At 33.3% G+C, this 16,013-nt stretch overlaps 2 protein-coding genes across 2 annotated transcripts; both read left to right on the top strand.

Moving 5' to 3' along the window:
• The first annotated feature begins 3,221 nt into the window (after nt 1-3,221).
• Nucleotides 3,222-4,125, top strand: LOC129749782 (uncharacterized). The gene is made up of 2 exons (XM_055744864.1): nt 3,222-3,414; nt 3,470-4,125. Exons 1-2 carry the CDS (start codon nt 3,354-3,356, stop codon nt 3,916-3,918), a joined length of 510 nt encoding a protein of 169 aa, XP_055600839.1. The 5' UTR covers nt 3,222-3,353; the 3' UTR covers nt 3,919-4,125.
• Nucleotides 4,126-13,738: 9,613 nt separating this feature from the next.
• On the top strand, nt 13,739-14,348 carry LOC129743661 (uncharacterized). Its single transcript, XM_055735752.1, has 2 exons — nt 13,739-13,818; nt 13,878-14,348. Exons 1-2 carry the CDS (start codon nt 13,755-13,757, stop codon nt 14,339-14,341), a joined length of 528 nt encoding a protein of 175 aa, XP_055591727.1. The 5' UTR covers nt 13,739-13,754; the 3' UTR covers nt 14,342-14,348.
• The last annotated feature ends 1,665 nt before the right edge of the window (nt 14,349-16,013 follow it).

The raw sequence follows: 16,013 nt of genomic DNA, 5'->3' as shown, positions 1-16,013 counted from the left end.
ACAAACGTCCTACTCTGGAGACGCAACATCACGCTTCTGCCAGACAACAAACCGGAGGCACTGAAGCGGTTCATAAATTTCGAGCAACGTTTGGCGAAAGACCTGGAGCTAAGGGGATTACGTCGCTAAGGACTATGTTCGGAGGCTGGCAAAGGAAGAACTGAAGGAAAATCACGAGCGTGTCTGGTACTTACCAGTTTTTTCCCGTCACCAACCTCAATAAACCAGGAATAATTTGACTCGTCTGGGACGCTGCGACAACAACTAATGGAGTTTCGCTGAACTCTTTACTACTCACGGGACCGGATCTGAACACTCCGTGCTCCGTGCTCTCCAAATTTCGAGAATATCGATTTGTTATTTGTGGTGACAATAGCGAGATGTTTCAGACGAAGACCAGCAGAGCCAGCGATTTCTGTGGCTAGATGAAAGAGACCTTGGTGAATCCAGGGATTATATTATGCAGGTGATGACGTTCGGGGCGTGCTGTTCTCCAGCAAGTGCACAGCACGTTAAGAACATGTACGCGGAACGTTTCAGCGAGCAATTCCCGGCGGTTTCTGCAGCCATAATTCAGTGTACGCATGTCGACGACATGTTGTGTAGCACAGAGACCGAAAAGGAGGCGATTGAGTTGGCGAAGACTGTTTGGGACAACAACAATCGAGGCGGGTTTGAAATCCGTAATTGGATGTCCAACTCCGTTGGCATACTATCGGCGCTTCGTGGAGATTCCTGTGCAAAAAAGAGCCTCGACCTTTCATCCAGTTTAGCGACCGAGAAGGTAACCGACTTTTTCACTTACAAAATCAACTGGGATCGGCTAGGAGGTGAGCTGCTGGAAGGCAAACGTTGCCCTACAAAACGTGAGGAACTCCGCACCCTGATGACCATCTACGATCCTCTGGGTCTCATCGCGATTTTCCTCATGTTTCTCAAGGTACTTCTACAGAAGATCTTGAGGACTCGAGTAGGCTGAGACGAAAACATTGGCAATAAGTGCTGGTGGAGTGCGAGTGGTGAAAATGGCTGCAGCTTTTTTTGGGTATTGAGAACGCCAGTAAACGCCTTGAGAACGTCAGTGCTACAGGATGTCTTCATCGACTGGTCATCACACCGAGATACAGTTGCACACCTTTGTCGACACAAGTGAAAATGGCAAGGCGGCAGCTGTCTATCTCTGGTTCGTTGAAGGCGACAACTTCGAATGCTGTCTCGTCACCGCGAAGAATCGTGTGGCACCACTCTAGTATCTCTCAATTCCGAGGCTTGAACTTCAGGCGGCAGTAATTGGAGCCAGATTAGCAGCGTTTGTCATGCAGGGGCTACCGATCAAGGTTTGACGTCGAAATCCATTGAAATCCTCTCAAGCGATGAGATCCGCCTAGCTGAAGACTGCCTTCTCCACCCCGCACATCAAGATGTCTTCCGAACCAAGCTACACATTCTCCGACGCGACGTCCGCAACGATTCCCAAGCGAAATCAGCTGTGCAAACTAAACCCGTTTATCGACGAAACAGGATTGTTGCGCATGCACGGCAGAACTGAAGTGCTCTGGGCCGGTAGTTCCACCTCCTCGTGGTCCAGGGCGGAAACGTGTCTGCAAGTCCGGCGTATTGCAGATGTACGGTCAAGAGAACTACCACTAAACTTACTAGAGGCCGTCGACGGGTCTGCCAAACCCGCGCCGAAGAAGTGGTGCACCCGGGTACTTAGGTACCAGTACTCGGGTGTGAGGGTGAGGGTCCAACACGCGTTCGGGAATGCGAAATGCGGACGTGACCGGAGGGAGAGCGATCGCCATTTCGTTTTGCGTTTCGGTGGGTATAGACCCGACTCGCAAAACGAGTAAATGCGCAAAGTGGTGGCTAATGGTGGGCCGATCATTTAGGGACGTGTTTTACACGTCAGTGTCAGAGAGGCACAGTTTAAGCCGGAGGTGTCAGTGTTTGACACGCGTTTCGGGAACTGATGACCCGAACCGCGAGTGCGACCTGATGAGGGCCTATAGCTCGATCTGCGCTTCGGGTGAGTCAAGCACCCGACTTGAAGATCGAGTAGTTGCGCTGAGTGATGACTTAAGTCAACACTACTTTTGAGGTCGGAGGAGTCTGAGTCCTACACGTGGCATAGGAGGCTTACCCCCCTGACCCGCGTGTTCGAACAGAGAAAGTGTCGTCGACAACTCGCTTTGTGTTTCTGGACTTCCTGGACTAGATCCACAAAGTTAGTAGTTGCGCTACATGGGAACCTCATTCACACGATGAGATGTCGAGTCCTAACTCGTCAGAGGAGGGGTTGCGCATCGAGTTGAGTTAGAAAGAGGTATTGCTGACAGAAAATTCAGAAACGAGTATTGCCTTGGAGCGTACTAACGCGAATTGACCTCCCACTATTGAAGCAACCGTGCAGTCCGTCAAGCACACCTTAGTGGAACTGCAGCTACCTCATCGCCCGAAGGAGGAGGCACTGATGAGTGCCCTGGTTGAGATCGAAGGCATCATCAACGCACGGCTGCTTACCCATATACCCATCGAAGACAATGCCGTACCAGAACTCACACCGAACCATAGATTGTTGGGCAGTCCCGACAGTTTCAAACCATGAACCGAACTTTCAGTCAACTCCATCGCTTTGAGTTGAGGTTGGCATCTATCACAGCAGATCGCGAACCATTTCTGGAAAAAATGGCTGCAAGAATACCTGCCGCAGATCACCAGGCGTTCCGAGTGGCATCAGACCTTCGCACCGATCAAAGAAGGTGACATCGTGGTAATCGTAGACTCCGAGCTGCCAAGGAATTGCTGGCCCAAGGGACGAATTATCGGAACAGTAAACCGAGACAGGCAGGTGCGTACCGTAACAATAAAGACGGCGAAAGGTATGTACGAGAGACCGGCTGTTAAGGTTGCAGTGATAGACGTGAGAGCTAAGGAGGAGTCTGCTGACGCAGAGGCGGAGTCAGCAAACTAGAATCGTGCACAGTTGTTCACATTTTGGGCTAAGAGGTATAGGCAATAAGCATAGATCTTTGGCTGTAACTAACTAGGGTATGTACGTTAGTATGATTTGTTGAACAGTGTAACACGAACAAGTTCTTATCATTGTTTACCGACTGACTGACTGAGTTAGCGCGGCTACTGGACCAAACAAAGTAGTGGTCTGAAGTGGTTGATTCATGTCTGATAGAATCGTCCAAACCTGTATGTATAAGAAGGAATGAACAATTTGTTAAAATCATCAGGTACGAATGGTTGACTCGTATTCTGAAAGTTTCATTTCTGTCCTTGAGTTCTAAAAAGACGCGTCTCCAAAGAAAGAAGCTAATCATTTAATTAAAACTGATATCATTATGGATTATTCAAAAATACTCTGTTCAATTACTGCGCTAATCTTCCTGCAGTTCGGTCAAGGTAATTTTAACGGATGTGAAGGGAATACAAAATTATATATATAATTTGATTGCAGTACATCTTCTTCAATGTATAACATGTGATCCATCGCAAGACAACTGCCACCACGAGATAGAAGAATGTACCACGGCACTCGTAGAACGATCCCATTCGGATATGAAAGAAGCTAATCCGTCTCTACCGGAACTATCACCTTATACTACCGGAAAGCCTGAATTCAAATGTGTCGTTGTGGAGGCTCTCGAGGAAGATAGAAAGAAGCACGCACTAGCACATACCTGTACCTTTAAGAGCACCAACTTCTGCGAGGGCTGGGTTCCCGCGATAAAGATCCTCGGCTGTCGACAGTGTGACACGGATCTGTGCAACTTTGGAAAACCCGGAGCTCCGGTACTTCCGGTTGATGAAGGCAAGGGCCTTCAAGGTGGAGCCAGTGGATTCGTTCCGATGTTTGGTGCTCTATGGATGGGAGTTTTAATAGTTGTGAAGGGATTCTTGATTTAATTTTTTTTTTTGGAGAGCAGAAACTTTCTTATGAAAAGTCATTAATGCAACAAGTTGCCAAAAATGACTTTATTCCAGATAAGTCGTTTATTTAACCAACAAAGCTTGCCAAGTGATTACTGGAAGTAATGGTTTTAACTTTTTACTTCAAAACAAAAACAGTGTCAAAAAGAATCTATTTCTATTACTGTATTGAAAAAAATTTTTTTCCAAAATTCTACATTATGCACTCTTGTGACGGTAGGAAAATTAGATCTTAAAATAACCAAACATTGTATTTAAGTACAGAATTGCAAAACACAAGGATTGAATCAGAATTTTGTTGTGACATTAGTATGAGCATCATGAATTCGTATTAATTCCGAAAGAAATTATCCACTTCAAGGTAGTCAGCAAAAAACAAACACTTCAATCAAATTGTTGATGACAAATGTCAGCATTCAAGTGGCTATCGGTTCTGTTTTCTTAATTGGTATCTAACTATAGGCAGTGAAACACCTAGGGGGAAAATAACAAGATATGAAATAAATATTTCGTCAAAAGTGTTTCGTAGTTCAAGTTTTCTTTGAAATGTTGTTTATTTATGAGTTTGGTATAATTTCAAGCTATTTTTCAAACAAAAGATCAAAAGATAAACCTTTTGTTCGTCAAAAATCCAATGAAAATTAAAAAAAAAACGTCACCAAATTAACGTCGAGATCTGGTGTTATCTCAAAAAAAAAATAATTAGCAAACACTCGACATTCTGGGACTTTGTCGTCCCAGATAGTCGATTCTTGGCCAAAAGAACGGGTTGGGAGAGGGGGGGAAGGGTTTAGGTGTTTAGGGGTTTACCCTCCCCTTTTCAGATCAAGAAATGAATTTTCTTTAGTAAGCGCAATTTTTTTTATCCCCAAATGTGATAAAAAATAAGCGTTAATAAACATTTCAGAAAATTTGTTCGCCTCCGGCGGAATTTTGTCCTAAACCAGTCTAGGCCAAAGACATTTCATTTTACAACATTTTTTAAAAATTGAAACTTGATTTTTTATTTTAATTTAAGAATTGCAATTCATTAAACTATTTGAGTTGAAACTTAAATCTTGGCACACAAAAACCCTACCATGAGAATAGCTTATTATTGAGATGTGAAACTAAATAAGTTCAGAAGTTGAAATCAACCATTTCAACTTCTAAATTCATGCATCGAATACAAATTTAACACATCAACAAGTTAAAAGCAAGGTTGCCGAAAAAAATATGTGTTGTGACAAAAAAAATTCTGACTTTCTGTGATTTTAAAATTCAACTGTCAAAAATTCAGTGACGATTTTTGTGATGCTTTTTCCATTATTTCTTTCAAAAGTCGTGTCAAACTGCGTTTTTAACATTTCACTAAAGAAAAATTAATTATTACCTATTTTATCATATTTTTCCAATTTGAAGATAATTACCAAAAATTTATATCGACATTAAAAAATTGTTAATTGAAAAATCGTCCAAAATTTTAAAATTCTGTGAAATCTGTGAATATTTAAAAAATTCTGTGTTATGTGACAGAGGTTCTGTGATAAAAATTGGCTCTGAATTCTGTGAAACTATATATTTTCTGTGATTTTGGCAACCTTAGTACCTTACCTTACCTGCTTACATGAAATATTCATCGAAAAACCAATTTTAGAATCAATTTAATTTATTTTTCTTGTTCTTCTAAATATCCAACACTGTCAAAATGGTTTTGATTAATTGCACAAGGCCACAAAATCACATTATTCCAAAGTGCAGTGAATTTGAGAACTAATTATACTAAATTGAGTGCCTAAATCCAAATATTCGAAAGGTTTATTTATAAGCTATTATTTTTGAATTAACTTTTAAAAAAGGATAAAACCATTTAAAAATTATCGTATTTCTTCAAAAAAAAACGTTCAAAATTAAAAATATGGGTTTAAACTAATTATCAAATATCCCCCAGTGCGCAAGCACTTTCAACTTCTGTGAAATAAGTTAAAGAATATTTCTATTTGTTTCCTATATCCAATTTTGCTAAATGCGGGAATTTTACAGTTTTTTTTTTAGAAAGTTAGGAATAGCAGAAATCTTTTAATTAAATAAGTTGAATGAAATAAAACATTCTTTTCAAACTTTCTTCAGAAATGTTAGTAATACTAGTGATGACAGTTTTCAAATTTTTTTAAAGCTGTAGGACTCTACTTTTTTGGATCATCATTAAAAATTACCAAATTAAAAAAAAACATAGGCTCCATAATGTTGTTTCCTTGAGCATTGAATTTGATTCTGCAAAAATGATTTTAAAATGTTGAGATATGAAAAATTTCCTTTTAAATTCTAGAAAAAAACTAAACTTTTTCATTTCCATATTTTGTTTAAATTGATTATCGAATTTCAAAGAATTTTTTGTTATCCCGATTGTTTTATGTAAAACTTTTTTAAATTTATGTAATATTTTTTAAAATTAGTCTTTGTCTCTCAATCTTTAGTTTTTATGATCTGAAAAAATAATCTTCTCGGAAGCCTATATCCTTAAATTTTTTATAAGAAGAATGTTGTTTCAACATTTTTTCCTATCGAGGTCCAAATCATACTGAGTCAATATTTCAAAACACGGCGACGGAATATTTGGAGTTTTATAATTAAGACATCAAAACTCGTGCTCAAAAATTAAAAATGTTGAAATTTTATTTATTGTTTCAAATCATTTTTCTTCAATTGTCAATAATTTAATTGAATTGATCTATGAAAAGCTAGAAAATGACTCGAAGAAGCAACTGTTAAGCTGAATTTTAATGCGCAGTGATAAGTAAATAAGCATTCTTGTGATTCGTGTTTTCAATATTCATAACAAAATTGAGCATTCCTCTTTAATTCCTATCAGTTCCTTATAGATCATTCAAGAAATCACCTATAATCTAACCTGTACCTGTATTTTTGTCAATTTTATCATTTTTATCATTTTTATCATTTATTTCATTTTTGTCATTTTTGTCATTTTTGTCATTTTTGTCATTTTTGTCATTTTTGTCATTTTTGTCATTTTTGTCATTTTTGTCATTTTTGTCATTTTTGTCATTTTTGTCATTTTTGTCATTTTTGTCATTTTTGTCATTTTTGTCATTTTTGTCATTTTTGTCATTTTTGTCATTTTTGTCATTTTTGTCATTTTTGTCATTTTTGTCATTTTTGTCATTTTTGTCATTTTTGTCATTTTTGTCATTTTTGTCATTTTTGTCATTTTTGTCATTTTTGTCATTTTTGTCATTTTTGTCATTTTTGTCATTTTTGTCATTTTTGTCATTTTTGTCATTTTTGTCATTTTTGTCATTTTTGTCATTTTTGTAATTTTTGTCATTTTTGTCATTTTTGTCATTTTTGTCATTTTTGTCATTTTTGTCATTTTTGTCATTTTTGTCATTTTTTTCATTTTTGTCATTTTTGTCATTTTTGTCATTTTTGTCATTTTTGTCATTTTTGTCATTTTTGTCATTTTTGTCATTTTTGTCATTTTTGTCATTTTTGTCATTTTTGTCATTTTTGTCATTTTTGTCATTTTTGTCATTTTTGTCATTTTTGTCATTTTTGTCATTTTTGTCATTTTTGTCATTTTTGTCATTTTTGTCATTTTTGTCATTTTTGTCATTTTTGTCATTTTTGTCATTTTTGTCATTTTTGTCATTTTTGTCATTTTTGTCATTTTTGTCATTTTTGTCATTTTTGTCATTTTTGTCATTTTTGTCATTTTTGTCATTTTTGTCATTTTTGTCATTTTTGTCATTTTTGTCATTTTTGTCATTTTTGTCATTTTTGTCATTTTTGTCATTTTTGTCATTTTTGTCATTTTTGTCATTTTTGTCATTTTTGTCATTTTTGTCATTTTTGTCATTTTTGTCATTTTTGTCATTTTTGTCATTTTTGTCATTTTTGTCATTTTTGTCATTTTTGTCATTTTTGTCATTTTTGTCATTTTTGTCATTTTTGTCATTTTTGTCATTTTTTTCATTTTTGTCATTTTTGTCATTTTTGTCATTTTTGTCATTTTTGTCATTTTTGTCATTTTTGTCATTTTTGTCATTTTTGTCATTTTTGTCATTTTTGTCATTTTTGTCATTTTTGTCATTTTTGTCATTTTTGTCATTTTTGTCATTTTTGTCATTTTTGTCATTTTTGTCATTTTTGTCATTTTTGTCATTTTTGTCATTTTTGTCATTTTTGTCATTTTTGTCATTTTTGTCATTTTTGTCATTTTTGTCATTTTTGTCATTTTTGTCATTTTTGTCATTTTTGTCATTTTTGTCATTTTTGTCATTTTTGTCATTTTTGTCATTTTTGTCATTTTTGTCATTTTTGTCATTTTTGTCATTTTTGTCATTTTTGTCATTTTTTTCATTTTTGTCATTTTTGTCAATTTGTCATTTTTGTCATTTTTGTCATTTTTGTCATTTTTGTCATTTTTGTCATTTTTGTCATTTTTGTCATTTTTGTCATTTTTGTCATTTTTGTCATTTTTGTCATTTTTGTCATTTTTGTCATTTTTGTCATTTTTGTCATTTTTGTCATTTTTGTCATTTTTGTCATTTTTGTCATTTTTGTCATTTTTGTCATTTTTGTCATTTTTGTCATTTTTGTCATTTTTGTCATTTTTGTCATTTTTGTCATTTTTGTCATTTTTGTCATTTTTGTCATTTTTGTCATTTTTGTCATTTTTGTAATTTTTGTAATTTTTGTCATTTTTGTCATTTTTGTCATTTTTGTCATTTTTGTAATTTTTGTCATTTTTGTCATTTATGTCATTTATGTCATTTTTGTCATTTTTGTCATTTTTGTCATTTTTGTCATTTTTGTCATTTTTGTCATTTTTGTCATTTTTGTCATTTTTGTCACTTTTGTCATTTTTGTCATTTTTGTCATTTTTGTCATTTTTGTCATTTTTGTCATTTTTGTCATTTTTGTCATTTTTGTCATTTTTGTCATTTTTGTCATTTTTGTCATTTTTGTCATTTTTGTCATTTTTGTCATTTTTGTCATTTTTGTCATTTTTGTCATTTTTGTCATTTTTGTCATTTTTGTCATTTTTGTCATTTTTGTCATTTTTGTCATTTTTATCATTTTTGTCATTTTTGTCATTTTTGTCATTTTTGTCATTTTTGTCATTTTTGTCATTTTTGTCATTTTTGTCATTTTTGTCATTTTTGTCATTTTTGTCATTTTTGTCATTTTTGTCATTTTTGTCATTTTTGTCATTTTTGTCATTTTTGTCATTTTTGTCATTTTTGTCATTTTTGTCATTTTTGTCATTTTTGTCATTTTTGTCATTTTTGTCATTTTTGTCATTTTTGTCATTTTTGTCATTTTTGTCATTTTTGTCATTTTTGTCATTTTTGTCATTTTTGTCATTTTTGTCATTTTTGTCATTTTTGTCATTTTTGTCATTTTTGTCATTTTTGTCATTTTTGTCATTTTTGTCATTTTTGTCATTTTTGTCATTTTTGTCATTTTTGTCATTTTTGTCATTTTTGTCATTTTTGTCATTTTTGTCATTTTTGTCATTTTTGTCATTTTTGTCATTTTTGTCATTTTTGTCATTTTTGTCATTTTTGTCATTTTTGTCATTTTTGTCATTTTTGTCATTTTTGTCATTTTTGTCACTTTTGTCATTTTTGTCATTTTTGTCATTTTTGTCATTTTTGTCATTTTTGTCATTTTTGTCATTTTTGTCATTTTTGTCATTTTTGTCATTTTTGTCATTTTTGTCATTTTTGTCATTTTTGTCATTTTTGTCATTTTTGTCATTTTTGTCATTTTTGTCATTTTTGTCATTTTTGTCATTTTTGTCATTTTTGTCATTTTTGTCATTTTTGTCATTTTTGTCATTTTTGTCATTTTTGTCATTTTTGTCATTTTTGTCATTTTTGTCATTTTTGTCATTTTTGTCATTTTTGTCATTTTTGTCATTTTTGTCATTTTTGTCATTTTTGTCATTTTTGTCATTTTTGTCATTTTTGTCATTTTTGTCATTTTTGTCATTTTTGTCATTTTTGTCATTTTTGTCATTTTTGTCATTTTTGTCATTTTTGTCATTTTTGTCATTTTTGTCATTTTTGTCATTTTTGTCATTTTTGTCATTTTTGTCATTTTTGTCATTTTTGTCATTTTTGTCATTTTTGTCATTTTTGTCATTTTTGTCATTTTTGTCATTTTTGTCATTTTTGTCATTTTTGTCATTTTTGTCATTTTTGTCATTTTTGTCATTTTTGTCATTTTTGTCATTTTTGTCATTTTTGTCATTTTTGTCATTTTTGTCATTTTTGTCATTTTTGTCATCTTTGTCATTTTTGTCATTTTTGTCATTTTTGTCATTTTTGTCATTTTTGTCATTTTTGTCATCTTTGTCATTTTTGTCATTTTTGTCATTTTTGTCATTTTTGTCATTTTTGTCATTTTTGTCATTTTTGTCATTCTTGTCATTTTTGTCATTTTTGTCATTTTTGTCATTTTTGTCATTTTTGTCATTTTTGTCATTCTTGTCATTTTTGTCATTTTTGTCATTTTTGTCATTTTTGTCATTTTTGTCATTTTTGTCATTTTTGTCATTTTTGTCATTTTTGTCATTTTTGTCATTTTTGTAATTTTTGTCATTTTTGTCATTTTTGTCATTTTTGTCATTTTTGTCATTTTTGTCATTTTTGTCATTTTTGTCATTTTTGTCATTTTTGTCATTTTTGTCATTTTTGTCATTTTTGTCATTTTTGTCATTTTTGTCATTTTTGTCATTTTTGTCATTTTTGTCATTTTTGTCATTTTTGTCATTTTTGTCATTTTTGTCATTTTTGTCATTTTTGTCATTTTTGTCATTTTTGTCATTTTTGTCATTTTTGTCATTTTTGTCATTTTTGTCATTTTTGTCATTTTTGTCATTTTTGTCATTTTTGTCATTTTTGTCATTTTTGTCATTTTTGTCATTTTTGTCATTTTTGTCATTTTTGTCATTTTTGTCATTTTTGTCATTTTTGTCATTTTTGTCATTTTTGTCATTTTTGTCATTTTTGTCATTTTTGTCATTTTTGTCATTTTTGTCATTTTTGTCATTTTTGTCATTTTTGTCATTTTTGTCATTTTTGTCATTTTTGTCATTTTTGTCATTTTTGTCATTTTTGTCATTTTTGTCATTTTTGTCATTTTTGTCATTTTTGTCATTTTTGTCATTTTTGTCATTTTTGTCATTTTTGTCATTTTTGTCATTTTTGTCATTTTTGTCATTTTTGTCATTTTTGTCATTTTTGTCATTTTTGTCATTTTTGTCATTTTTGTCATTTTTGTCATTTTTGTCATTTTTGTCATTTTTGTCATTTTTGTCATTTTTGTCATTTTTGTCATTTTTGTCATTTTTGTCATTTTTGTCATTTTTGTCATTTTTGTCATTTTTGTCATTTTTGTCATTTTTGTCATTTTTGTCATTTTTGTCATTTTTGTCATTTTTGTCATTTTTGTCATTTTTGTCATTTTTGTCATTTTTGTCATTTTTGTCATTTTTGTCATTTTTGTCATTTTTGTCATTTTTGTAATTTTTCTCATTTTTAAAATTTTGTCATTTTTGTCATTTTTGTCACTTTTGTCATTTTTGTCACTTTTGTCATTTTTGTCATTTTTGTCATTTTTGTCATTTTTGTCATTTTTGTCTTTTTTGTCATTTTTGTCATTTTTGTCATTTTTGTCATTTTTGTCATTTTTGTCATTTTTGTCATTTTTGTCATTTTTGTCATTTTTGTCATTTTTGTCATTTTTGTCATTTTTGTCATTTTTGTCATTTTTGTCATTTTTGTCATTTTTGTCATTTTTGTCATTTTTGTCATTTTTGTCATTTTTGTCATTTTTGTCATTTTTGTCATTTTTGTCATTTTTGTCATTTTTGTCATTTTTGTCATTTTTGTCATTTTTGTCATTTTTGTCATTTTTGTCATTTTTGTCATTTTTGTCATTTTTGTCATTTTTGTCATTTTTGTCATTTTTGTTATTTTTGTCATTTTTGTCATTTTTGTCATTTTTGACATTTTTGACATTTTTGTCATTTTTGTCATTTTTGTCATTTTTGTCATTTTTGTCATTTTTGTCATTTTTGTCATTTTTGTCATTTTTGTCATTTTTGTCATTTTTGTCATTTTTGTCATTTTTGTCATTTTTGTCATTTTTGTCATTTTTGTTATTTTTGTCATTTTTGTCATTTTTGTCATTTTTGACATTTTTGACATTTTTGTCATTTTTGTCATTTTTGTCATTTTTGTCATTTTTGTCATTTTTGTCATTTTTGTCATTTTTGTCATTTTTGTCATTTTTGTCATTTTTGTCATTTTTGTCATTTTTGTCATTTTTGTCATTTTTGTCATTTTTGTCATTTTTGTCATTTTTGTCATTTTTGTCATTTTTGTCATTTTTGTCATTTTTGTCATTTTTGTCATTTTTGTCATTGTTGTCATTTGGCATGAAAATTGAATCTGAACTGATTTTCGAGAGTATAAAAAAAAAATAAGCTTTGAGTGTGTTGAGGTTTGATTGAACTGAAATTTTGCATGTGTCATTCTTTTGGCTCAATCTACAAACTTTTTATGGTTGATTTTCAAAATGCGATCATGACATTTTTTTTCATATATCCATAGCTACCCTTCTGCTCATTAGCTTCAGCACAAACTGATTTGCGATGATGTCGAGAGAATCTGTTCATATTTTTTTCAAAAGTCGATTTGTTGAGGGCCGAAAAAGTTTTAATCGATCATGAGGATAATTTGGTGGATCACCTCTTTCGTATCTGGACTTTGTTTGATTCATACCAAGCCATCGTTTACTAATCCAGCCTTTGAGAAGTGAACTGATTCCAAATCTGGCAAAACAGTATTAGGTGATCATGCTTGCGGATCATAGGCAGCAGGCGATGATTCTGTCACTGTCGAAATGTATTCATTGTGTCAGTCGTCAAAAACGCGAAAACGCGCTTCAAAGTTGTGAAGGGGCTTGATTTTTATATATTTTTCGAATTCAAGCAGTTTTAATTCAATCGAAAAATCAATCGACATTGAAACATAAAGAATCGTTAGGTACACTTAATTCGAAATTGATGAATTTGGACTTGCACCCCTCTGATCCTGAGGGCCTTATTTAAATTTCGGGCTTTTGGTTTGACGGAGGCAGCTTGTTATTGACTCTTCTTCAGCTTCTTCTGTCTTTGAAAGCAATCTAACCTTAGCACGATGGACGATGCTGAAAGGAAATCCCCACTTTTGAGGCCACATCTCTAACTGAGACAATCTTTTGACTGGCGTAAGTACGCCCGACTTTCCGGTCCAAAGTTTTGTCCACCGGACCCGGTTTTCGCTCTGATTTTTGTCCACGAAGCTGCTTTCCTCTCCATACTGCTTAATCGCATTTTCACGTTTTTCTGAGGAAAAACTTCTCATTTTCACGACAACTATTAACATTGGAGCTCACGATCCAAAGAGTTTTACCATGAACTGTAAAAAAAGTGATAAATTAAATGTCACCCAAAATGAGCAAGGTTGTATCATGATCATTCTTAGACATAATGAAACTCGGTTTACAATTTTTAAGAGTTTTACTTTTTTACCTACTCTTAGAATGTAAGTCTTTGGTCCATTTCCCGCTATGAGCAATCTTTAACGGTTGAAAATATGTGTGTGTATGGATTGTGATAAAAAAAATCATTTATTTTTAACTATTTCCCACTGTCACATAATCTTTAGTATGAAAGACTGTTCAATGAAGATTCTATCATTTGCACTTGAGTTTATTTGAGCAATATTCATTCCTATTTCAGCTTTCAACCAAGCAGTATGGAGCTGTTTTTTAAGTTTCTTTCTCTTGTGATATTTGTGCTGTCAAATGTAGTAGTTGAAGGTAGGTGATAGTGATGTTCTTCCAGAAACATCTTAACTCATATCATCTTCCGCTTTTAGTTCACTCCTTGCAATGTATCGTTTGTGATCCAAGCCAGAGCAAAGAAAATTGTGCCCACGAAACGCTGGAATGTACTACGGCTTTGGTGCTCAAATCCCACTTTGAAATAAGACCTGCTAATCCGAGCCTGCCTCTAGTGTCACCCTATGGTGACGCACCGGCGCAATTCAAGTGCGCAGTAATCGAAACAGCGAAAGATGATCAAACACGAACCGGTCACTACTGCACCTTCAAGAGTACCAAGATATGCGAGGGATGGACGTCCCGTTATGAAATGTTAGGCTGCCGACTGTGTGCGACCGATTTTTGTAACTACGGATTGGCATTTTTGCCCGGAGAGATAGGGTTGCCAACTGTAACGAGTGATATGGATGCGAAAGGAACGGGAAGGGTGGCCGTAGTTGAATTGATTGTTCTTGTAGGAGCTGTAGTGGTTGCATTTATTTTGCAATTGATTCTATAAGGTACATGTGTGTTAAAATTAAATTTTTTTTTGCTATGATTTTCAATAAAGTTTTAATTGCCATGTAATAAACGATTTTTAGTTTGGTTAGTTGTGTATCTAGAAGTTTACTCAAGCTGACAACTTAAAATGCATTGAAAAGATATTTGAAGTTAAAGTGGTTTGTGTAAAACACAATTGCAAAGTTGATTTTATCAGTGGAATAATGACAATCTGTATACGCGCAACTTTGAAATCCCTTATTACAAAGTGATGCACCTAGTGTGTTTTAACCATTTGTTTTTAGGTTTTCTATTTATTCTTGGTTCCTCTTAGATGATCGCCGATATTCCCATACCAGGTGACAGATGCCATGTTCTGAGTTAATGCTTTGAACTCACTTTATAAATCCTAAAGCCAGACCAAAACACCTTGTTGCATTCCTTTGGTTGTGGTGGACAAAAAAAAATCCCTCTACAGAGGTTCACCCGCGTTCAAAAAGGTTCGGAATGTTGGCCGCCATCCTCCTTCCTGGTGTTGGTCTTTTTTTTTTCAGATGAAACCAACGGAAGACACCGGGGGAATACAACGTTCAAACCCATGTTGCTGTTCTGCAGCTACGCAAAATTAGAGGGGATCCTTCTGGCCGCATGCCTCGGTAGGTTTGTGTTATTCTCTTTTTTTTTTTATTCTGCATTCATTTTCACAACCCGGGTTCTGTTTGTTGTGACTAGATGTATTTATGTTTCATCGGATACTCCAAAAGCAACATTCGCATCGAGGCAGTAATGTTGTGGGGATCGAATTTAACGTGAAAAAAGAGCACTTCAATGTATCTACGATGTTCTTTGGTTGGCATCATCTGGGACAGATGCCTGGAGGTGATGAAGGCGCGGATTTGTCGGGGGCCAAAACAGATGCAAAACCGTTGAAATCTACGTTGATTTTCCATTGCAGAGCTAGAAAACTACACAACCCTTCCTTGGATACATCGATTGCATCATGATGGAATGCATTGGTTGAACTTGAACTTCTGACTGCATAGACGGATGGATTTTAAGCATTTGTATGAAAATCGCCAAAGTGAGAGATGTAAAACTTATGGGAAAATTTTTGGATTATTTTCAATTGAGCAAACTCACTTGGTTTCACAAATATTGTCATAAAAATGTCTTGTTGAAATATGGATGGAACGCTTTAATTTTGAAAAAAAGTATGCCTATTGGGGAAAAAAACAGTTCACGCATTGCGCCTCACTCGAAAGTCAGCCCTTGTAGCTAATCGAGCAATTCTGAAAAGGACTCTGAATCATAATTTGCTGTAAGCGCAAATATTTGCCATTCACAAGTGACCTCACATCCGTTTTTGACTGATCAAAGGTTTAATGAGCTGGGAATTTTAAATCGAAGCCCTTCTATCCAGATGATATGACAATGACCATTCATCATGAACTATTCAGAAGGAATGAATCCAGATCTTGGTCCGACAGCATAAATAACTAAATATTGGTTTGAGGGAGGAAAAGTAAAAAAGAGTTTTCTCGATTTTTTCACCCTCGAGAAAATCGGGAGATTATGTAAAAAAGAATGGTAAGGACGAAGACAGCAGAAAAAAAATAAAAAAATACTCATTTAATGCTATGAATGATTGAAAAATCAAAATATACAATGAGAATGAATACATATATCGTATT

This window comes from Uranotaenia lowii, chromosome 2 (assembly GCF_029784155.1).
Source record: "Uranotaenia lowii strain MFRU-FL chromosome 2, ASM2978415v1, whole genome shotgun sequence".
Classification (NCBI taxonomy): Eukaryota; Metazoa; Arthropoda; class Insecta; order Diptera; family Culicidae; genus Uranotaenia; species Uranotaenia lowii.
Note: the sequence above shows the minus strand (reverse complement) of the source record. Positions and strands in the feature narration are given on the sequence as shown.